The following is a 25464-nucleotide window of genomic DNA, read 5'->3' as shown; positions in this document are numbered from 1 at the left end:
AAATGGTGAAATATTTCAATTGAACTAGATCAGTTACGGATGGGAATTGGAGAATGAACTCTTAGGATTAGGATGAAAAGCAAATGAACTATGTAATGAAATGACAAGTGAATAAACAGTAGCAAATTGATTGGCGCAAAGGACACAACGGCTTATCCATTCTTTTCGGTTTTCGGTAATCCGTATATCACAACCAGCTTTTTTTAGTGATAATTTATCACATTTATTTGGTCCTTCGAGCCGGATTGTGATTACGGATTTTCTATTCATCGCTCTGCATCAAGAGCTCGGGAATTCGCTCTGCATCAAGAGCAGCAAGTGTGCTGATTCATCGTCGTCGTTCACCGCCATCGCAAATCGCCCTGCATCAGGGGCAACGGCCAACGATCGATCGCCATCGCATTTTCAAATTTCGCGCCACGTAAATTTGTTTCGGTTCGGTTTCTCGTAACGTGAGTGTGAGTGGAAATGGATAAGAAGATAAAAGCCTTCCAACTAAAGAAAAAGATCGCAGTGGAAAACATCAGTGCCCTCGAACGGTTCCGTGAAAACTTTTCCGGCGATGACGCCAAGCAAATCCCGGAGGCGTCAGCAGACTTGGACAGGCATAAGGACGAGTTTTTTATCGCGATAGCCAAGCTTGAAGAGCTCGACGACAGTAATGAGGCCATCGAATTGTGCATCAAAGAAAGAATCGAGATAGAAGGACGGTGCAGGAAGCTTAAATCTTTCTTTCGGGAAAATTTACGCAAGGAAGAAGTGTCGCTAAACGAAACGACAGGTTTGGCTTCGTCTACGTTCGCATTTGGTCGGCCAAACACCCCACACTAACGCCTTCCAAAGATCGAGCTGCCAACCTTCGATGGGGATCATACGAAATGGCTTTCGTTCCGCGATCGCTTCATAGCGATGATCGACGCTTCATCCGAGCTTCCATCGATAGCAAAGCTCGAATACTTGCTATCATCATTGAAGGGAGAAGCGGCGCTTCCTTTCGAACACACTGCATTAACAGACGATAACTATTCAGTTACGTGGGCACAGCTTCTAAAACGCTATGATAATTCTCGGTTACTCGTGCGGGAATATTATCGCATGTTGCATTATCTTCCCGCTGTACATGTAGAGTGTGTGGACAAGCTGACAAACCTAGTGGACGAATTTTCGCGATATGTGAACGGTTTTGTGAAGCTGAAGGAGCCAGTGGATTCATGGGACACGCCACTCTCAAACATGCTTCTTATGAAGCTCGACCGTGCGACACTTTTGGCGTGGGAAAAACATTCAGTGCATTTCAAAAGGGACAAATATAGTGATGTGATACAATTTGTGGAAGACCGTATACAAATCCTTAAATCTACAAACAATTTCGCGAGTGAATCTGGTGAACGTTCGAGTAAGGTGGCCGGCTCCAATCGTCCTCCACAAGCACGTAGATCGATCGCAAATGTAGCATCTTCGCGGTCGACACCAACGGTTACATCAAGTTCCAAGTGTCTCCTGCAGTGTGCTGATGGGCATCTTCTACGTAGCTGTCCGGTGTTCAATGGCAAGGATGTGCATCAACGTCGTGAGTTTGTTTCCTCAAAACATTTGTGCTGGAATTGTCTGGGTGATTCTCATCAGGTGAAGGCATGCAAATCGGACTATACATGTCGTATATGTCATCAGCGTCATCATACACTATTGCATGCACCCGTTCATACGCCTAGCTCAACGGTCGCGATGGCTATTCAAAACAATGATGGTATGGTGTTTTTGAAAACGGCTCTGCTATACATCGTTGACGGATACGGAAAGAGACATGAAGCAAGAGCACTTCTCGACTCGGGTTCTATGTCGAACTTTGTCTCTAACACGCTTGCTCGGAAGCTTCTCGGGACGACTCGCAACAAGGTCAACGTGTCCGTCGCAGGTATCGGAAATGCGTCACAGCTGATGAAAGGTTCGATCGTTGCAACCGTCGAATCGAGGATCAACACTCATGCATCTCAGCTGGAGTTGCTCATCTTAGACTCTCCCTTTATGCACATACCAACGGCTCCAATTGATGCATCATCATGGGAAATGCCGAGCTTGCCGCTTGCTGACCCTTCGTTCTATGTACCTGGCAAGATCGACATCATCATCGGTGGAGATACATACTGGGAGCTTCATTCCGGTAAAAAACGTTCCCTCGGCGAAGGGAAACCATGGCTTGTGGAGACTGCTTTCGGCTGGGTCGTCGCAGGAAATGCATCGTTTGGTGGTTCTCATGGTTCGCAGCTATGCCACTTATCTACCAACGTCACGCCTTCACTGGAATCGATAATGGAACGCTTTTGGGAGATCGAAACAGTCGCTGAGGATCCGATACTATCAGCGGAAGAGAATGCCTGCGAGAAGCATTTCGTAGCCACTACAACCAGGGATGCATGTTTGCCTCAAAGCTCCAGAGATGCATGTTTGATCTGGCAGGTATGTTGTATGTTTGCCACAAAGCTCTAATCCTTGTGTCGTTTTAGGATCGTCAAAGTCAATTGCTGATCGTCGACTCTTAGCTGTTGAGCGACGTTTAAGGGCTGATCCTAAAATGAAGGAAGAATACATTAAATTTATGAAAGAGTATGAGCGTCTGGGTCATATGAAACGGCTTACCGAACCGGTCGACGATTTATGCGAGCACTACTACCTGCCACATCATGCGGTGACCAAGGAGACGAGCACAACTACTAAGGTGCGAGTTGTATTTGATGCATCTTGCAAAACTTCGTCAGGGTACTCATTGAACGATAAGCTATTAGTGGGACCGGTAATCCAAGACGACCTCTTCTCAATCATCGTTCGTTTTCGATCACGTGCAATTGCGCTATCTGCCGACGTGGAAAAGATGTACCGCCAGATTCTCCACGATGAGCGAGACCATCAGTACCTCCGTATACGTTACAGGGAAGACCCGTTAGAACCAATCCAAACCTTCCAACTACTAACAGTAACATACGGCACCGCATCCGCACCATTCTTGGCAACGAGGATATTGAAGCAAATAGCTCATGATCACCATACTCAGTACCCACTGGCAGTAAATGCAGTACTTCGTGATTTTTATGTGGATGATCTATTATCGGGAACAGAGGAAATCTCAGATGCAATCGAAATACGTACACAGATTTCGCAAATGCTTAATTCGGCTGGCTTTGCGTTAAAAAAATGGGCATCCAACGTACCAGAAGCACTCCAGGGCGTCCCATCAGATGATTTGGCAGTTCTACCAACACACGAGTTGCATGATCCTCAAGTTGTGTCAACACTGGGACTTGTTTGGGAACCAGCAGTAGATATGTTTCAGTTTCGGATTGATCTGCCACCCACTGCAACCGTCTTAACTAAGAGGCTGACATTATCGTACATTGCCAAAATCTTCGATCCGCTTGGTTTGCTGAGCCCAATTATCGTTATTGCCAAAATGTTCATGCAACAATTGTGGTCCTTGAAGGTAAACGGGAAGCCTTGGGACTGGGATAGCGAACTTCCATCACAGCTCCAAAGGGAATGGGCAGCGTTTCACTATAAACTGCCATTGCTGCGCGAAATACGCATTCCTAGATTCATATCGCTTAGAGGGGCTACACGCGTGCAGTTGCATGTCTTCGCAGATGCTTCGCAAAACGCATATGGTGCGTGTTGCTACGTCAGAGCAGAAGCTCATTCAGGGGTCTCGGTGCAACTTATGGCTGCTAAATCAAAGGTTGTGTCGTTGACAAACACCAACTCAATCGCTAGGCTTGAGCTCTGTGCAGCGAAATTAGCAACGCAACTATTCCGGAAGATCAGCCAATCACTCCCCGGTACATATGATGCATTTGGTTGGAAAGATTCAATGACCGTGTTATACTGGTTGCAATCTTCACCACGACGCTGGAAGCCCTTTGTGTCGAACAGAGTGGCGCAAATTCAAGTTGAAATGGGGATTAAATGCTGGTATCATGTTCCTGGCGTGGACAATCCAGCAGACGATGTATCGCGTGGTCTTCTTCCGGACAAATTGGAATAATGTCATCGGTGGTGGCATGGGCCACGTTGGCTTAGTGGCATGGAAGACGACTGGCCAAAAAGAGAACCTGCAAGAGAAGAAGATGAATTAACGGAAGAGGAACGAGTAGTAAAATTACCAGTTGCTGCAGTAGCCACCGTCAACAACTTTAACAGCAGATTATTTTCACGGTTTTCTACTTACCTAAAACTTCGTCGAACTGCTGCATACTGTTTACGGTTCATTCAATGTTTGACGGCAAAGAAATCATCGGAAAGGCTTACAACGAATGGCACAATTCAGGATCTCATTGCTTCAGTTCCGCCACTTACAAGCGATGATTTCGATCATTCCGAGTTATGGTTGTGTCACTTAGCCCAGCAGGATTCGTTTGCAGAGGATCGACACCATATCGCAAATGGTAAGGAGCTATCACGTAGCTCGAAGCTAAAATGATTATCGCCATTTATCGACCAAGCAGGAATCATACGTGTTGGGGGTCGACTTAGCAATGCAAATTAACCCGATTCAACCAAGCATCCAATCATACTGTCTTCGAAGCATCAGCTGTCCACACTATTGGCAGAGGCATACCATCAGAATTACTTGCATTCCGGAACAGAACATTTACTATCCATCCTTCGTCAGCGGTTTTGGATAATCGGTGGACGCAATCTAACGAAGGCTGTTTATCATCGGTGCCACAGATGCTTCAAGGCCAAACCCACGCTGGTGAAACAAGCCGTAGCCGATCTTCCTGTTTTAAGGGTTTCACCAACAAGGCCGTTTTCGGTTACTGGCATCGACTACTGTGGACCGGTTTACCTAAAATCACCTGTACGTAATCGAAGTCCGACGAAAGCATACATCGCTATTTTCGTGTGCTTTGCAACTAGAGCTGTCCACATCGAATTAGTGAGTGACCTCACTACAACAGCTTTTCTGGCAGCATTACGGCGTTTCGTGGCTCGCAGAGGGAAGGTTGCTGAGCTGCATTCTGATAACGCTACCACCTTCAAGGGAGCTGCAACAACGAAATCAAGTGGAAATTCATTCCACCTAGGGCACCCCACTTCGGTGGTTTGTGGGAGGCGGCAGTACGGTCAGCGAAACAACATCTCATCCGCACGCTAGGTAGCACGAGCCTTACTCAGGAAGGAATGGTCACATTGTTAGCTGAGGTTGAACTGTGCATGAATTCTCGACCTTTAGTTCCACTATCGAGTGATCCTTCAGATACGGAACCGCTAACCCCAGGACATTTTTTAGTTGGGTCAAACATGTTGTCACTACCGCGAGTTGATAGAAGCCAGGTTCCAGCGAATAGGTTGAAGGAGTTCGACTTGGTGCAAAAACATTTACAATCCATTTGGTCGCGTTGGTATCCGGAATACCTACAACAGCTTCAGGCCCGCGCAAAACATTCCATGGCTCAACCGGTACAGCTAAAAGAGGGACAACTGGTAATAATCAAGGAAGATAATGTGCCACCTACCTTATGGCCTATGGGAAGGATCACAAAGTTACACCCAGGAAAGGATGGTATCGTTAGGGTTGTAACACTATACACAGCAGCAGGAAAACAGATTGTTCGAGCCACAGCTAGAATTGCGATACTTCCTAACCTCGATTCGTCCAACGAATGAAATGATAGGCGAAATAACACGAGGATACAAATGTAAACAATCACACCGCACATACACACGACACTATTCACTCAGTGACAGATCAACACATGCACAGCATTTACTGATCAGGAGAATTTAGGCAGAACTACTTCCTTTTTCTTATTGATTACAATTTAATTTCTCAGATAATTTAAAGAAATACTTTCTTTGGTGGCCGGAATGTTGGAAATTGAATTAAATTGCATTGTAGTTAGTTTAGAAAATTTGATTAATCGAAATTGCATGTTTTCGTGAATTGTTTCAAATGGTGAAATATTTCAATTGAACTAGATCAGTTACGGATGGGAATTGGAGAATGAACTCTTAGGATTAGGATGAAAAGCAAATGAACTATGTAATGAAATGACAAGTGAATAAACAGTAGCAAATTGATTGGCGCAAAGGACACAACGGCTTATCCATTCTTTTCGGTTTTCGGTAATCCGTATATCACAACCAGCTTTTTTTAGTGATAATTTATCACAATGATCACGAACAGCATCGTAACAAGAAATGACAAAACTTTCGAACCCTTATTATCATTTTCAAATATCACAAATACAAAAAACAAATACCTACAAACATATGCTCGTCGAGCGATTTCGGATGATAATCAGCTCTCAACGCCGATTTATGTAGCTTTACTGAACACGCCCTCCATGGGGATCAAATGCTGCCATTGAGTAATGAACAAGGCGAAAATGGCTTAAAATAAATTAATCCAGCCTAAACGCTCGTTCCGGTCAGCTTGAAATCTGTTTCCGGTTATAAGTAATTATGTGTGAAAATCGTGGTCACGAGAACTTTGGAAGGTAATTTCTTATTTCCTGAGAGCGAAATTCCGTGCTTCCATAAATGTATTTTGGTTGTAGATCATCACGGGTAAAAAAGTCAAAAACTTTCACCACAAAAATTGTTGCACCATCGATAAATGGTAGACTAACTGCAGACTCTGTCATAACTGTAGACGGTTAACTCATAAATATTTTATCCCTTGGCTTTGGCATGGGGAAATCATTTCGCTTGACTTAAGCTTCACTCCTATTTCGTGGACAGTTAATCTTGTTTGCTCCCTGACGAGCGATACCACAACTTCCTATGCCTGTTTCCGGTATCCAACCCACACCAAAGAGATCAATGGGAAGGCGAGCTCCGGGTTGAAAACTTTGCTCCTGAACGACCAATGGAAGCGAAATTATCGCAAACATCATCAGGCATTAGCTCGAGGTCCAAGCGCCCCCGCAGGACCAAAATATCATTGCACCACGTTCGATATTTGCCGGAGTTTGTTTTTCGGCGTTCAAAAAATGATTGAATGAAGAATGTGAAAAAGTACAATATATACACAACGCACGTGGGTCGCTTAACGTTAGTTCGGCACCGAGATCCCGGCGTTCGACCGCACCTCGTCTTGTGTCACATGCATATTTACCAGCTCTCTCCCGTGAGTGCGATAAATAATCGTAAATGGGCTTTGGCGTTGGGCATATACCCATACATTTTAAGCTCGCTTTATCGTTCCAACAGTGTGCGATGACACATTTTTCCCGTCAAACTTTCACAGCATCAACACACATCTTAAACCGGCATAAACTGTACGCGTACAAGCATTTTTGGTCGACAACTCACCCAGCTAAGGATGAGAGTCTGTTTTAAGGGGTGTCACTTTTGTTGCCTCGAATATGCCGTATTGAACCGACCAAATCAAAAAGACTTTTAAATGTAATAGAATCTCAACCCAAGAAGACAAAATACTAATCTTCGATGAGGAAGCGTATCGGTTTTGAGAAGTAAACCAAGACAGGCAAAAAAATGAAAACAGAATCGAAGGGTTGACACTCACAGGAAATATATTTGTGGTGCTATTTTTATCTGACCGAGCAGTGGACATGCCAAGGGCTACGGGAAGCATAATTCACACTGAAACACAGGCAGAAATGCAAAAAAAAAAATCAATAATGCGACGACTTTTCTTGAACGAGCAGCAAAGAACAGACAATTTGGTGACAAATTGGCTTCGTTGCGGGGGATAAAGAACAGTGATAAGTTATTTTTGTGCACGCACACCACAATCTAGACAAGCGGGTTTCATGGGTTTATCTGTTGTAGGGAACTCACCGGGATTTAAAGCATGCTGTTCAATCTTACGATTTTGGATAATGTTTTCTTTCGTGTTTCGGTGTATTTTTTTGCTAGCTTGTTCAGTTCTAGGTTGTAGCACATTCAGTTGCAAAATTAGAAGAGATTATATTTTTAGAAATAGACTTATACTTATAAACTATGTGCCCGAGCCGAAAGCTCAAAACTCAACGAAATGATCTTCGTGTTTCGTTAAACACGAAAAATGAAAGGGTTTCTGTGCCTGTGTCTCGACACATGCTTATCAGGGTTCTATTTGTATTTATCTGATTCTACACGGATATTGTTCCCAAACTTTTCATTTTTTCTCAAAACCTTATCAGAATTTCTTTCTGCATGGTTCAAGTACGATGTTTAACAATCAGTAGAATAGGCAGATGACGTGAAGGCGTCCGCCATTAAGGCCGGGATAACGGAATGGCAGACGAAGGCGTGAGACCGCGAGCGCTTTCGGACACTCCTGAGGCAGGCCAAGACCGCAAAGCGGTTGTAGCACCGTAGTAAGTAAGTAAAATAGGCATCAGCAAAGTACACAAATAAACTTACTCTGTTGTTGGGTACGTACGTATAACAGAATACGTACGTATAGAAAATGATATTAAAATAATGGCCAAGGTCGCTACACTATTGGTGCAAAGGGAAAGAAATCGTCTGCACTTTTTTGCCCGAGAAGGATCAAACTGCTCGTTTGACAAGAAATCTTGGTGTGTCTAAGCTTTGCTACTGGATGTACTGGGTGATGAAACATCAAACCTAGAAACCGAAAATTTAATCAGTTTTCATGAGTTGGGCCAGTGATCGAAAAATCATATGAATAACAAATGGAGAATGAGTTGTTTGGTTATGATTTCCTTCAGGCGAGGAGCTTGTAGCTTCAAGGTTTAAAATGATTGATCTATTTCTTCGAGCTTGATGTTAATTTATTTAAAGCAAATTACATCAGATATTTCTACATTATTAGCAGTTTGAGGTTGGTACCTTATTTTTATGAGTTTATTTGTAGTTGATGCTTATTTCAAATTATCGTCGTAATAAAACCCAAAGAAGCAGCCGGATTCCTGCAAAATTATACGGTTAATTAAACAGTTCAGGAACGTTACCTCAAATTAGTTGTTCTTATTCCCTTGAGGCTGTTATGTCCCTAAATCAATTCAGGACACATTAAAAGCCTTACGAAGCAGTTATATTAGTATACATCCAAATTAAGCTTTAAGTGTGAATCACATTCATTATTTGGACGTTTAGCAGGCACGTTAGCACAACCTCATCACATTTGGTTTAATTCAAACGATGCTAGCTGAAAATGTGAAATAGTATTTCATACAGGTATGGTGAAATAATCTCAAGAAAATCCTATTTCAATGATAATGATTAAAAAGATTCATAACATCGTGCACATCACTTCGTGTATACTTATTATTCGCTTTGTATTCTTTTATCAAGTAAAAGCTCTTAAATTCTGCCATCACTGTTAAGTCAGTGTCAGCGTGTTTTATCGCACCTAGATTCCTCTAAAATTACTTGTTGCTTAAGCAGTACAGTACATCTCGGAGGAACATCATAGTTTTTATGGTTTATTACTTGTCTTACGATCGTGTCTTACACGATTCTCCGTACTTGCCTTATCTTGCTTCCACTCTGGTATTTGGTGCAGTTTTACTAATTCGTTTATTATGATGACTATTGCTTCCTGGGAAGGAGAAACTGCCAGTAAAACAGGCAGCCTCAATGGACGACACTACTTCCCAACTTCATCAAACCACAAAGTGTGGAGCACAGTAAACTTTACAACCAAAATGAGAAAATATTAAAAGCAGCACCATTAGGAAATGAGTCGTTTACGGTTACAATAAAACCCTCTGTAATAACCGAAACTTGAAGCGAAGGTGGAGAATGTCTGTTACTGCTACTGCTGTGTGCTTACTGTTCCCACCGAACCCTGGTTTCCGCAAGGAAGTAGTAAAAGATTCACACTTGATTGCTCGCAATATTTAGCAATTTTCTGATGTCACCGTTTAGCACGGAGAACTCATTAGGCGTAAGCTTAAACTTGGTACAGAGAAAGAGCACTGGGGCGAACCTAAGTTAACCTCCAAGTGTTGGAAGATATGTTTCTGCACAAATCACGACATCCTGTGCCAAGGCACCAGCAGCGAGGCAACGGCTGCAAGGAGCGTTATTAATGCGCACCGCCTTCATCTTGGTGTGGCTGTCTTCTGTCTTTGGTGTCGCTGCAGAACGTACCATCGCTTTGCACGCTCATGCTCCGTTGCATTTTCTGCCCTATGTTGATGAGGGGCATAAATGCAAATGTAAATAAAATAAATTATGCCATTTTAATGAGCGTTAAGCGACGTACAATTTGTGATGCTCCTTCTCCCGGACACCAGAGACATGATGAGGCATGGTTGAAGACCTTCGTTTTCGACTCGGCCCTGCTTTTCCTAAAATAGTAGTGGATCCTTTTTCTTCGTTTCCTGCCTGTGGCTTTATTAGTTGTTTTCATTGCCAAGTGGAGGTATTTAATTAAATAATGATAATACTCTGTCATTATTATAATTGAATTCTTAATAAATGGAAGCCGATTTTGCAACAGTTTGCGAAACGGCACTGTGCTCTGCCGGCAGTTGTCATCATATACCTGATGGATGACGATGGCATAGATTGAGGTTAAATACAAAATTGCATGAGTGTAAAACCAGTGCTGAAACGTGAAATGTACGTATCACGTGATCGAAAATACGAAATTAAGCGAATCGACCCAGTAGGGAGAAGAAGATGGTGTTAAGCGTTTAATGCGGCGATCACTAATCACTTTAATTTATGACCATGTCCGAGACAGCTTGACATCCTAAATCGCTTGAAATTTCACGCCAACATACGCGAACTTCAATCACATAATCTAAAAAGCACATGTAATGCTCCTTTGAACACAGCTGTATCCTTGCTGTATCCAGCTGTAAGCATTATCATCAGCAGGTGTGTAAGTGTTTGATTGTGGAACAAATTGTTTTTCGTTCATTCTTATTTTACCTTCTTTAAATTCTGATTTATTTCACGTACAAAGTAATAGTTATTTCAGTAATTATCATTTTAAATCAGTTTTCTCATAACCATCCGGTAAACGGCACTTTTCTTCTTTCGATCTCACTCGCAACTTCTTACAAACTTTCACTCGCATATGCCACGAACTCTGCCAGCGAAGGACGATGGATGCGTTCATAAAGAATTGGTGAGATGATCGGGGCCAAACGAACGAAGGTGGAAATTTTCGAATGGTGTGTCACTGGCGTTTTCATTACTTAGTTTGTGTGTGAGCTTATCTGTTTAAGCAATTTGCGTTTTCTATTAAGAGAAAACTGTGTTTCAGCTGTTACCGAAGAAGTAAATGTATTTGTGCTAGCTTTAATTTTCCTGGTTTGCATATTAACGAACTATTCGTTGTCGGAGGAGAATGTGCTTCTTATTATAAACGCGAGATTCAAATCCCAGATGGTAGATAATCGAAAATGGGCCCGTAATAGTTGATGTGGAAGGAAAATGTGTCACTGAGAGTGTTGCTTTCCGCGATACGATGAGAATAGATGGGGAAGTCAATCCGTACTTGTAAGTGATGTAAGCGTTACCGTAAGCGTTTAATCGTTACGGGCGTCGTTTAGATTACGTGTGATTAAATTATGTAAGATGCCTATATTATCTTGTTCGAGCGTTGTTCGGTCCCAATTCTAACTACTTGCTATATGGTGCAATTTTGTCCGACGGGTCATTGATCGTGTCTCTCACACACACCATCAACTAAACTACGCAATATAAATAAAGCGACATCGCCAAATATCACTCTCTTGTCATTCAACTCTCTAAACAAGCAGCACGCTTCTCTGGTCAACCATCATCTGATAAAAAACTCCTTGGCACACGCGTCGCACAGAACTCCAAGCAAAAACACCCCGCTTAGTAACAAAAAAGCACACAATCAACTGTTCTCAGAGCCACCGCTACAGTTCATTGGCGACCTGGCCAGTTGGGGTGTTTGACTTACAGCATATTTTTGATTGAAAAAAAAAATTGATAGGATGTTTAAAATTTTAATTTTACTTCGATATGTTATAAAACAATATTATGGTCCTGTAAGACAGTTTTCATTCAAATCTAACAAGTAATTCAAAAGATATCCGCTTTTAACCACGAAAAACATCATTCTTCCTTATGAAATGTATGGGCTACCCGCGTAGCCGGTTGTACACGTGAAGGGTATATCTTTTCTGAGGCATTTTTTTAATTTGAAGTCGGTACGATTTCTTAATTCAAAGTTATTTTGGAATAAAGATGCGAAACATACCCGAGTAGGCAATCGTACAAATGACGATTAAGGGGACAGTTCTTGCGCAACTTTTACTAATAGGAAGTAGGATTCTTGAACGAACTAATAAGGCTACAAGTAGTACAAGAGATGCTAAGACAACAGCAATGAAGATCGAAATGAAATTTCGACAAGTAGCAAGTAGCAACGCATGAGCACATAGGTAAGCATGAAAAGCGGATTGGGGATTGTTTTGTACATTGTTCAGGATATAATATTGCAATTACTGTAAGGATACAGTCGAAATACCTGGTACTCGTCTATCCAAACGCCTTCCACTATTGCTCTGAACCATTGCCCCAACCATTTCATAAATATTAAGTCTCAACATTACTCTCGGTAATTATTTGTTTAATTTCTCAACAGTAGATGTGTTTGCAGCTAACGAGTAGAGCACGAACTAGGACATTTGCGGTTGCACTTGATCTGTATATGCATGTACACACACAAATACGCTCGGAAGTGATGTATAGTTATGGATAAAGCGATAGCAATTTTTATTGTTGTAATGATCCGAACACAAGTACCTCTGATTTGCAACTGACCCGCCGTTAGTGTGTTAGGATCAGCCGCGCACGCATCTAATGATGTTCACATCCACTATCACAATCCTAATGTGTCACTCGACGAGGATGGTAACTGTGACTGTGTGGATGGCGTACATGTATGCGTGCAATCTTACAGTGCACCGACGTGAAGAACGTAGGCAATTCCCCAGCCAAGGGCAGGTGTGCCTCATGTACATATCTTCTCAGGGGGGTAGCGGAGTGTCGTCCTCGACACTATGATCGTCGTTATGGGGAGGATACCATTGAATTAGATTTAGTTGTGCTTTATCGCTTTAACACAAAATATTAAAAAAAAAAATTTTTTTTTCGTAAACGTTATAATGTTTCATATTCTTAAACCTATTGTTAGTAATTGAATGGAATTCAATAGAGATGTTAAGTTAGTTATGTTTCCTTTTCACTTTAGCCTTATGAATCTTTTTCCCTTGATCGTTTATAAACGTTACTTTTCTATCTTCTAATATTTTACATTCTTTATATCTTTCTTGATGCTTAAGATTATTCCTATTTCGAGTGTATACAATTTCTCCTTGTTCCAATTTTATTGGATCTTCTCTGTTGCTGTTTTTTTTTAGTTAATTCTTTTTCTTTCCTGCTAATCATGTTTTGCCGATATTCTGCATACATTTGCTCTTTTAACCGAATCATTTCAGTAATGTCTGTTGGAACAGGGCTTGTACTCTTAAACCCTCGAAATAATTCATTCGGTGTTAATTTTGTTTCCGAATGTATTGAGTCATTGTAAATAGAAATAGCTAAATTCATTTTTGTGGTCTCCGAAAAATCCTTAGTGGTTTCCTTATTGGACAAAATATTGTGAAGCTCTCTTAATGTTCTGTGAACTATCTCAACTGTACCATTTGATGAAGACTGAGCTACGCTGGTATGATGGTACTGTATGTGATTTTCTTCAAGAAAAGATTTTAATAAGGATGAAGTAAATGCAGCCTCTTGATCCAATATTAATAACTCTGGTTTTCCTACTAATGCCATAAATGTAGACATACCTTTTATAATATGTACAGTATTGCGAGTTCGGATAGGTATTGCTATAGCAAGTCTAGAAAAACGGTCACAGAAGGTGAGGTAGTGTTTATCTTTGATGATAAAGATATCTGTATGCACGATTTCTAGAGGCTTTGAAGGTGTGTCCGTTAATTCAAATTTGATTTTATACGGGTGTCTGTCGTATTTCGATTTCTGACATAAACGACAAACTTTAATGTACTGAGATACTTTTTGTTTTAAATTTGGGAAAAAATATGTTCTTTTTATGTGGTTTACTGACTCGAGAATTCCTCGGTGGCTTGAATCGTGATAAGATTGTATTATTTGATCCTGCTCCGAGTCATCAGGAACATCTATTAGTAGTGATTGTGTATACAAAATTTTAAGCGATTTTGCTCTTGCATAATATTTTTTATAAAGTTCTTGTAGCGAGCAAAGAATATCTGTATTACAATAAATACCATTTATGCATTTAGGACTTGTAAACTCTTTCAGGATATTTAGCAAAACTGGTTGCGTGAAATCTGTTTTTTCGATAATAGTCCTGTTATAGTTTGGAAACAATGTGAGAAACTCTTGACTTTCGGAATTTGTTTTTCTTAGGATTATCTGATTTCTGAATTCGTTTAACGGCTTCTCAGTACTTTGTGTCATTGTACTTTCTGATAAATTTATATTTGATTCTGGATTAATTCTTGATAGTGAATCAGCATTGTTATTTAATATTCCTTTTTTATATTTAATATCAAATTCAAATTCCTCCAATTCAAGTTTCCAACGTAACAGTTTTCGATTTAAATCGTTTTTTTGTCGAAGCCAAAGCAACGGTTTATGATCCATTCGAATTTCAAATTTAGTGCCATATACGTAAGGCCTAAAATGTTTGATGGCAAAGATGATGGCTAAAAGCTCTTTTTCTGTTGCGGAATATCTGCATTCGGTGTCATTTAGAGTCCGAGAAGCGTACGCAATTGGATGTTCTTTTCCGTCCTCAAATTTTTGAGAAATAACAGCACCCAACGCATAATCGCTTGCATCGCAGCGCTGTTTCCACTATAAATTTTTTGGTAAAATCTGGGTATTTCAGTATTGGATCAGTTATTAACAACTGTTTGCATTCATTGAAACAATTTAGATAATTTTCATCAATTACTATTTTGGAATCCTTTTTTAAGCAATTAGTTAATGGTTTAGTAAGTTTTGCGAAATCTCTAATAAATTTACGATAGTAGCCTAAAATTCCAAGAAAGGCTTTTATTTGCGTGGTAGTTTTAGGTATTGGCCAGTTCAATATTTTATCTATTTTTATTGGGTTAGGCTTAATTCCTTCTTCAGTTACAATGTGACCCAAAAACTCACATTCTTTCCTAAGGAACTCACATTTGTTAATTTCTATTTTTAAATTAGCAGTTGTTAATCTAGAAAGTACTTTATTTAAATTTTCTAAGTGCTGTTGAAGAGAACTGCCGAAAACAATGATATCATCTCAGTACACTAAACAGCACGTACCAATCAATTCGTTAAGAATGGCGTTCATTGCCCTTTGAAACGTAGATGGAGCGTTTTTAAGCCCAAAAGGCATGCGAATGAATTCGAAGTGACCTTTATCAGTATTGAATGCAGTTTTCGGTCTATCTTTTTCTTCGACTTCGATTTGATGAAATCCCGACTTGAGGTCTAACGTAGTAAAGTAAACACTACGACCAAGCTTATCTAAAATCTCCTCAATGTTCGGGATGGGGAATTTATCGCTGATCGTCTTCTCGTTCAATTTGCGATAATCAACTACGATTCTCCATCTCTTTTTACCAGTACAATCAGGTTTTTTTGGCACAACCCAAGTTGGTGATGTCCACGGTGACAAAGAATGCTGAATTATACCGTCCACAAGCATTTCGTTAATTTGTTTATCTACCTCTGCTTTGTGTATGTGAGGGTATCTGTACGATTTACTATGGACCGGAATTTCATCTGTAGTATCTATTCTGTGTTTTACGTTGCTAGTACATGAAAGTTTATGACCCGTTGTGTGTATAACGGAGATATGTTTGTGCAATATTTTTAATGAATCGGTCTTTTCTTAAGAATTTAAATGATCAATTCTAATAATTTTTTCTAGATCCGAATCTGTCATTGTTTCTGAAAATATTTCCATGTTTAACCTCAACAGTTGCTTCCACTGCTAAAGTAGTAGCTGGTTTGGTCCAATAAAATTCAGCTTTTTGTCCAAAATTACTAGCAAGAGCTGTGATGTATCCATTTTCAGCTTCATACAAACCAGAAGGTATGACCACATCACTAATCCTAATATCTCTTGGCAAAAATACGCTTCCATTGTATTGGGCAACAGGAACTTTAATATGCCTTACAGTGTGTGCGTGAACTGTCTGCTTATCGCGACCCATTTTTCGGATACACAAATCTATCGTTGTATTGGGGAAGATCAGCTTGTTGTTTTTGCAATCTAGAATTGCTTCTAATTTTGATAAGCTTTCGTACCCTAATATGCCATCAAAATAATCATGGAATTTATAAAGGTAGAATTTTGTGTCTGTATCAAAAATATTACAAGTGAATTTTTTGTTCGTCTTGTGCTTGCCAATGGTGTTTGTTATTGTAACTGTGTTACATTTATGGATTGTAGAATCACTCACCATTTCAGGTGAAATGAAATTTTTATTGGACCCGCTGTCAACTAAAATTTTAGCAATTTTATTTCCTATTTGTAATGAAACGTAAGGCAAACCATTTATAGCATTTACCTCGGATCTAATTGCACGGAAGCCATTTGAAAATTTGCCGACTCTAACTCGTTCTCTTCGTTATCGCAATCACTATCACCGTCCTCAGCAGTGTGTGCAAATATTTTATCGCGTGATCGCATTGACTGATCGATCTCCATTGGTATGGGTTTTTGCTTGTGCGAAAAAGTATTCTTTACACTACCATTGCTAGGATGATTGGAATTACCCGTTTTCGGAACAAAAGGTGTAGGTTTGCTCTTATTGAACGCATTAGAATTTTCAGTTATTTTTTTCGTTTGTTCTGAATTCTGGAACTTGCACAAAAACGAGTAGGCTGTTTCTAAATCTTCTGGTTTCGCAGCTTGCACATATCCAAAGTATTGCTTACTGAGCCCCTTTATGAATGCTGCCAAACACTCCTGGTCTATAAAATCGTTAATCGCTTGCCAACTGTTGCGATACAAATCTTTTTGTTTCGCTAACGCTTTCATATTATGTGCAATCTCTTTTGTTCGCTTATAGTACACATATATGGATTCATCCATCTTCATGGTCCAAAGCTGCGTTTGATAAGTAGCCATGTCTCTCTTGTCGCCAAACGAATTTGTCAAAATTTCGACAATCTCTTCAAATGTGGTCGGATTGCCGTTAACACAAAGAGTGTCGCGTGCCTTGCCTTCTATTTTATTTATTACGGCCTGAACATACATTTCGTAAACTTGCACGGAGACGATTGGTTTAAACATATTTAATATTTTTTGCGCAGTGGCAATCCATGATATTAAATGTTTCTTATTACCATCAAACGTTGGGATGGTTTTCAAAGGATATGGTATCCTAAACATATCATTTTGGAATCTAACCGAAGGTTCGGTAGGAACAAAACTATTGTGTTGTTGTTGCTGCTGCTGCAGTATTTGAGAAAGTTCGTCATTTTGTTCTTGAAGCACGGTTAAACGTTCTTCCGTGGCTGCAAAATTCCCTATGAGAGTTTGCAAATCGACTTGGTTCATTTTTCTATCACACGAAAGAGCTTTCACTTTTGGCAAAGGATTAAATCTAGGCATAAGCGTTTAACAAAACAGCTTACCTCAAATGGGAAATAGGTACGGTGCCAATTCTCTGGATTAAAATCCGCTAAGTGTTTTGTTTTTTTTTCTATTTACCTGGGTACCACCACAAATCGTCCACGTATCGGGAGATGGTAAAAACCGGATGATGCCACAAAATAAACGGCAGGACACTGCACTAATCACTTCAAGTGAAGAAGAAAAAAAACGCACTTAGGAATGGCCCGAACGGCTGCGCCAGTTATGGATAAAGCGATAGCAATTTTTATTGTTGTAATGATCCGAACACAAGTACCTCTGATTTGCAACTGACCCGCCGTTAGTGTGTTAGGATCAGCCGCGCACGCATCTAATGATGTTCACATCCACTATCACAATCCTAATGTGTCACTCGACGAGGATGGTAACTGTGACTGTGTGGATGGCGTACATGTATGCGTGCAATCTTACAGTGCACCGACGTGAAGAACGTAGGCAATTCCCCAGCCAAGGGCAGGTGTGCCTCATGTACATATCTGTATATACAGATTATTTTAACCAGCTGCAAATACAATTCAAAGTACACCGGAGCAGACGGGTTCACTGATCAAATTAAATATAACGGTGGCAGTAAAGCTGATGTTATGTAGCAAAAAAAAGAAATATGGTAGCAGTAAAATTTTAATCAGTGCACGATACGACTATGACGAGGAATGATATAAAATTCAATTTAATAAAAATATGCGTCCATCTTTCGCATGCGGGGAGATGTATGCTGTACGTACTAGTGATGGGTAAAGTTGGCAAAAATCCGGAGTCGACTCCGATCCGACTCCGATAAATTCGGAATCGACTCCGGAAGGTAGGTCCGCTCTGCAATATCCGGAGTCGTTTGGAATCGTCCGGAGTCGTACGGAGTCGCCCAGATTCGCCCGGAGTCGGAGTCATTCGGAGTCATCCGGAGTCGTTCGGAGTCGTTCGGAGTCGTCTGAGTCGTTCGGAGTCGTCCGGAGTCGCCCGGAGTCGGAGTCGTCCGGAGTCGTTCGGAGTCGTTCGGAGTCGTTCGGAGTCATTCGGAGTCGTCCGGAGTCGCCCGGAGTCGCCCGGAGCCGACCGGAGTTGGAGTCGTTCGGAGTCGTTCGGATCGTTCGGAGTCGTTCGGAGTCGTCCGGAGTCGTTCGGAGTCGGAGTCGTTCGGAGTCGTTCGGAGTCGTTTGGAGTCGTCGACTCCGGACGACTCCGGTCGACTGCGAACGACTCCGAACGACTCCGAACGACTCCGAATCCTGGCGGATCTAGTGGTTCCATTTTGCTGGAGTCGGAATCGAACTAATAATAGTCGGAGTTGGATCGGAGTCGTGGGTGCGCTCCATACAGCACATCACTAGTATGCACTACAACTAAAATCTACAACTAAAAGAGAGCCAATCGTACCTTCATTGGATTTTAGGCGTTGTATGGGTATAATCCGTTTTACATAAGCTTATACTTTATGCTTTAGTTGCTATTTTTCAAGCTTTGGTTCTTAGCGTAAGCATCTTCACGAAATTGCTTTGGATGCTTTGAAGGAAACTTGTATGCTTTGAAAAATTTAATATTTGCTGAGTGAAACTTGATAAAATGCTCTGCATCAGTTCTGCAGCAATTTTTGAGCTTCTGTCGCTCTGAGATGTTGTTATTTTCAAATTAGTTAAAATTGTGAGGGTGTGTGTTTTTTTTTCTTTTAGCTCCAATGCATGAAACAATCTGAAATATGCCACTATTGGGCTGGTACATAATTAATACACCCAATTGTACTGTGTGTGTGCTGCCTTCCGAACCGAACATGCTTTGTTCGTGTTTTCAACTCTTTTATGTTTACATTAGCTCCTGTGCTTTGCAACGCACTGCAATACGGAGGGTTTATTAACTACCAGAGCAGCGTGTATACGCGCCTGCCTGTTGCGTACGGCGGTGAAAATTGTTGGCATCTAGGAACGTGACGTATGTTTGAATTATATCTATATCAAGTTTACCTTTGCTGCTGCTCTACATATACACACATGACATACTGACTTGCCTTGTTTCAAGCTAATTGGAAGGGTTTAGCGTGAAAAAATTGGTTTATGTACTGTGCCTCAAAGGTATGGGTGTTTTGAGTAAAAATGATCCTACAGGGCGTGCGCGAGTCTGTGTATCTAGGTTAGTTTTAGTGATGGGAATAGTTCAGAAAATTGAGGAACGGAACGAACCTGCCAATCTGGAGAAAAAGAACGGAACGCGGAACGCAGGTTCAAGGGAACGCAGGATGACCTGCCCTGGTTACGCTTTTTTCAGTTGCTCGCTTTATATATGGTTAAGTTGAAAGTATTTATTGAATATTAGGCCCGATTATTAAACACAAATTGTAAAGACAAGTTGTCAAAATCGGAAGATTTGTATTATGACATCCGTTTGTGTTGTGTGTTGGAAATTTTTTTTGACGAAACACAAACTCACAAGCACACTGCCAACATATGTATTATGAAACACAAACGGAAATCCAAAATTGTCAAACTGCTTTCCGTCAGCTTTTTGTCACGGAAAGGCGCCAATCTCAGATTGTTTTACCGACAAAACACAACAACAGAGTTGTTGCTGTTGTTTTCACGACAAAATATAGTATTTTATTTCAGAAATAATCAAATTTTATCATTTTAAATAAAAATATGTTTACTGCCATATCCATACAAATGGCGATAAGCTGGAGATACTGGTAACGTGCTGCTGTTTCGGCTTAAGAAGCTGCTGTTATTTCCTTCCTCTGCTGTTCTTCGATGGTAGTCGAAAGATGAAGGGCTCACGCACCTGGTTCCTGGCTCCTGGGCTCGATCTCCGCCAGAATGTCAAGGAAAATTTCCTTCGACACACGAATTTTTTTCTAAAATCTGAAATTAACAACCACGAAATGAAACATGTATAACACGATTTGCACAAATGATCCGTATGCTTAACTCACGCTTGGTTATAAAGCTGTAACGGGCCGAAAACACTTCGAAGCAATCGGCGCTGTTTTGCCAGATCTACCTTTGTTTCTTCTTCACTGCCGCTATCGTCACTTACGAAGTGGGATAAAATCATTTCGATGTTTTAAACAAGGATTGTTAGCTTGATAAACGATCGTGTCTTAAATAAACTTGTTTACGTTTTTTTTTTTGTTTTGATTTTGAACATTTTGACACATCGACACAGCTTTAACGAAAGAAAAAATTTAACGAAACTTGTCTGTCACAAGAACGGTTTCAAAATGCATACCTATTTTCCGTTTGTCTTGACGCACTTGTCTTGTGTCATTTCCGTTTGTGTTTAACACTTTAAGCGCCGTGTCATATAAATTCGCATGACGGTTTTGCTCACCGTTCAGCTTTGCATCTGACGCTCAGTGATTCTCTTGATAACGAATGAAGTAGGAAAGAGAGAACGAGAACGACATGTGCTAAGCCGCTTATCGCAATGAAACAATAGAGTGATAACAATGGCACGAGAAACTGTCGTTCTCATCGCTTTCTTGCCATCCGCTACGTGCTCACTCAAAAACTGTGACGTCAGGTCGGCGGTCAAAGTGTTAATAATCGGGCCTATTGTGTATTATATTTTTTGTGCAGTAATCATACAGTTTCAATTAAAACAAAGCTTAAAAAAAGTTTACTGAATGTGTAAAACTATTCCTTTTTCATTAAAAGTTTAAGGCATTTTGTTATTTTTTTTTACTAAAACTAATCGTTATTCCCTTCTTATACTTCTTAATAAAGAAGTAAATCAGAAATTTGTTGCAAAGCATATAAAATTTTGATGCAAAATCAAAAAGCTTACAAGTTTAATCGGCTTTTTAAATTTCGTATGGTCTAAATTACACTACACTGATTGAATTCATATTTCTCAATAGAAGCAGATAGCATCGAATAACATTGGTTTATATAACGCTGGGCATCAACTTTCAGTTGCTCCTTAGCTCATATTTTTCAAACATTATTACTATATTGGTTAAGCCAGCCAAGCTTAACCGAAAGCTGGAGGCAAATTAAATCGCGGGCACTGGTGTAGCGGCAAAGTGGATGGAAAAGCTACACTGATTGAAACATCAGCTTGATCGGTCTCGCGTATCCATCATGGTAGTGGCCTTAAGTGACTTTCGTAAAGAGATTAATTTATTGAATTAATGGCAAAATTCCACAGAGCGTCCCACCCGTGCTAGAGGAAGAGGCACTTTTCCTTTAATATCGTGTCACCAGCTTGATTCCATTCATCGCTTTACGGTTGTTTCGAGTTTGCGATAGGAAGGCAGGCAGCAACGCTACGGTTACAACCAGAAGGTTTTGGTGATTGAGGAAACACAGTCAAACATCGTATTGCTGGCTGGGTGGAGTTTTAAATTCAAGCTTTGTGTGGTTCCACTTGCTTGCGACGTTTGGCTGGAGCTGGTGCCTCCCTGGTGCTAAGCTATTCATGCTAATAATCCAAACGAAACACGGCTTTTTGTGACGATTAAAATTTGTTTTTTTTTCTTTTTTGTTATTGATAGTGTAAGGAATACTTTTTCCGGGAACGGTTACCGACTTGTGGCGTTTGACTGACAACCTTTACCCTTCTAGCTTAATGTATACACACTGGGAGCATATCTCATTTTCAAATCTTGAAACATCAACGCAACGTCTTGTAATAAGCAGTTAACAAGAACATTTTCAGCTTGGGCGTACCAGTTTTTCGAATGATGCTCGATGTAGGACAGAATAAGGCTTTGCTGAGATATGCTATTTATGGCTCAATAAGAAGCTTTCTTCAAGTGGTGGCGGCTTAAGTTAATGAGGTAAAAAATGTTTTATTGGACATTGCTTTCAAACAGATATTTTGTATGGCTAAGTGTGTCAGTGTAGCAAGACGACATAAAGACTATCAATGAGGAGAGATAACGGGTGTCATGATGATTGATCAATGAATTTCCCGAATTTGTAACAGTACACAACTGTTGTTGAAAAAAAAGAAAAGAAAAAAATCGCTACAATAAATCGTATTGTGACATTTTTTTACGGTGAAGTTTGATGTCAATTACATTCAAATAAAAACCCGAACTGGAACTTTTATGTTTTTTCTTTAAGTTAATCGTCCTTACATAAAGTACACATGTTTAAACTTACTGCTCGAAAATGGTTTGTTTTGCTTTTGAGTGCTTTATCAACTCCAAACAAACATCACCCAACGAAGAGCTTTTAAGTTTCGAGCATTGAGAATGCGCCCAGGCTGCAAAAAGTGAGGTTCAAGTTGTGTTTGCTTACTAGAAAGCAGCAAGTACGTAAAACGATTATGGTACCTTCGCATACACATTAACAAACAAACCCACATACATAGCCACACAAACATCCACGCAAACAAAGGAAAGCCTCATGCGTCATGCAAAGACGGCATGCATCACAGCTGGAAGCTGGTGCTCAAATAGTGGAAGAAAACATGACTTCTTGCGCAGGCCGGCATCGTGCACTCCCACGGGCAGAGGAAAGCTAACGACATTTGGGATAAAGTAAGGCATGGTTTTTTACTGGGACTGAGGGCTCTTCGTCCTTGATCAAAGTTTCATGTTGAGATGCCTTTTTCAGATATTGTAGAAATGGATCTAAAATAAGAGGCAAATATTTGGTAAAACATGTGTATGTCTTTTCTTCCTGACTCTCTTCCAAATAAAAAAAAAATAAAAAAAAATCTCATTTTTTTTAATGAGTCAAATGGTTTGAAGTGCCTTATTTTGATGAAAAATCTTTGTTTATATGATTATGTGAAATTAAATTTGAATATTTTATCTTTTACTATTAAGAGTTTTTTTGCGTTTTCAGAAATTAATGTTACTAACATTTGAGTAAGCTTTATCATAATACTTACCCTCACCGTGCGTCTTTGCGGTGACGTTAAAAAAGTTTTGTTTGATATCGACATTCACGTCGATGTCCACTTCATTGATAACCTTCTCGAAATAGATTGGGTACCCGTTTTCGTCGCCAACCCCTGTTTTGGTGAATTAAGTAACTGAAAGGAAAACAAACATACATAAAGCTCTCGTCAATTGGTTGTTTACAGCTGTGCTCTTATACTGTTCGATAAGAATAAAAATACGGCTAAATTCACTCCAAGAGACGATATAATATTGGGCTCTGGATGGAAACGGTTAAAAAGCAAACAAAATGGTAAACGGAATAATATTTAAATTTTGCATCTTATGTCGTGTTCTATCTGACATCCAAAGAATTGTCACATATGTCACTCACGCAACCGGTGCCAGTCTTACGCTCCCGAGCATCAGTGACCACTAATGGTAAACCAGTAACGATTAATTTCGATTTTATTGCATCCATTATTTTATCCAACGACGATAATTGCAATGCGAAGTTACACAACGTATGAAAAGTGGATAGACAAAGATGTCGCATCAAACACGGTAACGAATGGAGAAATGCTACAGCAAAAATTGCAGAAAGTTGAAATGAAAAAATAAAAACCACACACATTGTTCGTTCGTTACCGAAACCCTCGTCGACCCACTCTAACATCCTTCTATCCAGCCTACCGATTCGTGCCAGTGTCGGTGGAAATGGATCCATTATGTGTCCTTGTTTCGGAGCTTGTGATTTGGTGTAATTGCAATCGCCGTACGGAATCACCACGGTACCATGACACAATGGGTTGTATTGGGCCTTCCGCTACCCTCCCTGTGGACACTGTGTGCCAAGAAATGCAGCCTGCAGCATAATTGAGAACAATTTCAAATCCATTTTGTACTAGCGTGACTTCTGACTTCGATTCGTGTGTTCGTTTGTACGGTGACCATGTACACCATACCATGCCTCGAGGCACAATAATTTCAAGTGGATAAATAGTACGAAGCAAAGTTTCATGGTAGACAACCGTCCCCAACCGGCCGTCTTTGAATTCTTATTCGTATTTTTTTGCACACTACAGTACAGTTTTAAATATGTACAGCTTTAAACATTCACTTCAACAACATTTTTGCTTGTATCCTTTTGGCTTTTTGGTACTGAATGTGACTTATGCATAAATTGATATCTTCTATAGATCAAAAGGCGTTTTGAAAACGTACAAATAGTGTTCAAAAGATTTAAAATTTCATTCCAAAATAAGAATGCAGTAAAAATATACTTTTAGCCAAAGAACATCCAAAGTCCATTTGTTACAATTTGTTTTTAGCGTTTGCTACGTTAGTTGTTTTATTTTTAGTATTGATCATACAAAGTGATTTAATCTTATATTTTCAATAGTTAAGGTCCGGTAACATCTACCGGATGTCCTCAAATTTCGAATTATTTTCAAACTCTTCACGTTCAGTGGCAACAACCATAACTCAAACACCTATTGGTTCTTATTTGTTCTTACAACTGTGTTAACCTTGTAACTTACTGGTTGCTACAGTTCTTACTGTACATTGTAGAACCGTTAAATATCGATGAGGCTACTTTTGAGCCATATTCTCACGTCATTGTGGCGGTTTTCAATTTTATATATATATTGATAGTGTTTTAAATAAAATACGCCGTTTTATCATTTCCATATTAAAAGGAAAACAAATCTGTTGAACTTTGCCATTGATTGTCAAATAATTCTTTAAAATGGACACCTTCCTGAAATGATTTCATGAAATTAATGCTTCAATAAGATTCTTTAACCGACAGGAGTAAGAGTTTCATGTAGATGCCATCAAAACAATAAGAGTGCAATAAGAAAAAACCGTCAAGTGTGCTGTTCTTTCTTCGGTATCTCTTCTCTCCCTGCCACACATTGATCGATTGATCGGTGCCTTATCAACATCGAGGGAACTTTGAAGGATTTGTAAAATAGATGCACCATTTCGAACGAACGGCATACAATGAAATTTGTTATTTAGTCAAACATGACTT

At 40.1% G+C, this 25464-nt stretch overlaps 1 protein-coding gene across 1 annotated transcript; it reads left to right on the top strand.

Annotated features, from left to right (window-relative positions):
• The first annotated feature begins 1603 nt into the window (after nt 1-1603).
• Nucleotides 1604-4124, top strand: LOC133392721 (uncharacterized). The gene is made up of 3 exons (XM_061653521.1): nt 1604-2413; nt 2448-3475; nt 3924-4124. The coding sequence occupies exons 1-3, from the start codon at nt 1726-1728 to the stop codon at nt 4122-4124; spliced, it is 1917 nt and encodes a 638-aa protein (XP_061509505.1). The 5' UTR covers nt 1604-1725.
• Nucleotides 4125-25464: the final 21340 nt, after the last annotated feature.

The sequence above is a fragment of the Anopheles gambiae genome, chromosome 3, assembly GCF_943734735.2.
Source record: "Anopheles gambiae chromosome 3, idAnoGambNW_F1_1, whole genome shotgun sequence".
NCBI classification, from domain to species: domain Eukaryota; kingdom Metazoa; phylum Arthropoda; class Insecta; order Diptera; family Culicidae; genus Anopheles; species Anopheles gambiae.
Note: the sequence above shows the minus strand (reverse complement) of the source record. Positions and strands in the feature narration are given on the sequence as shown.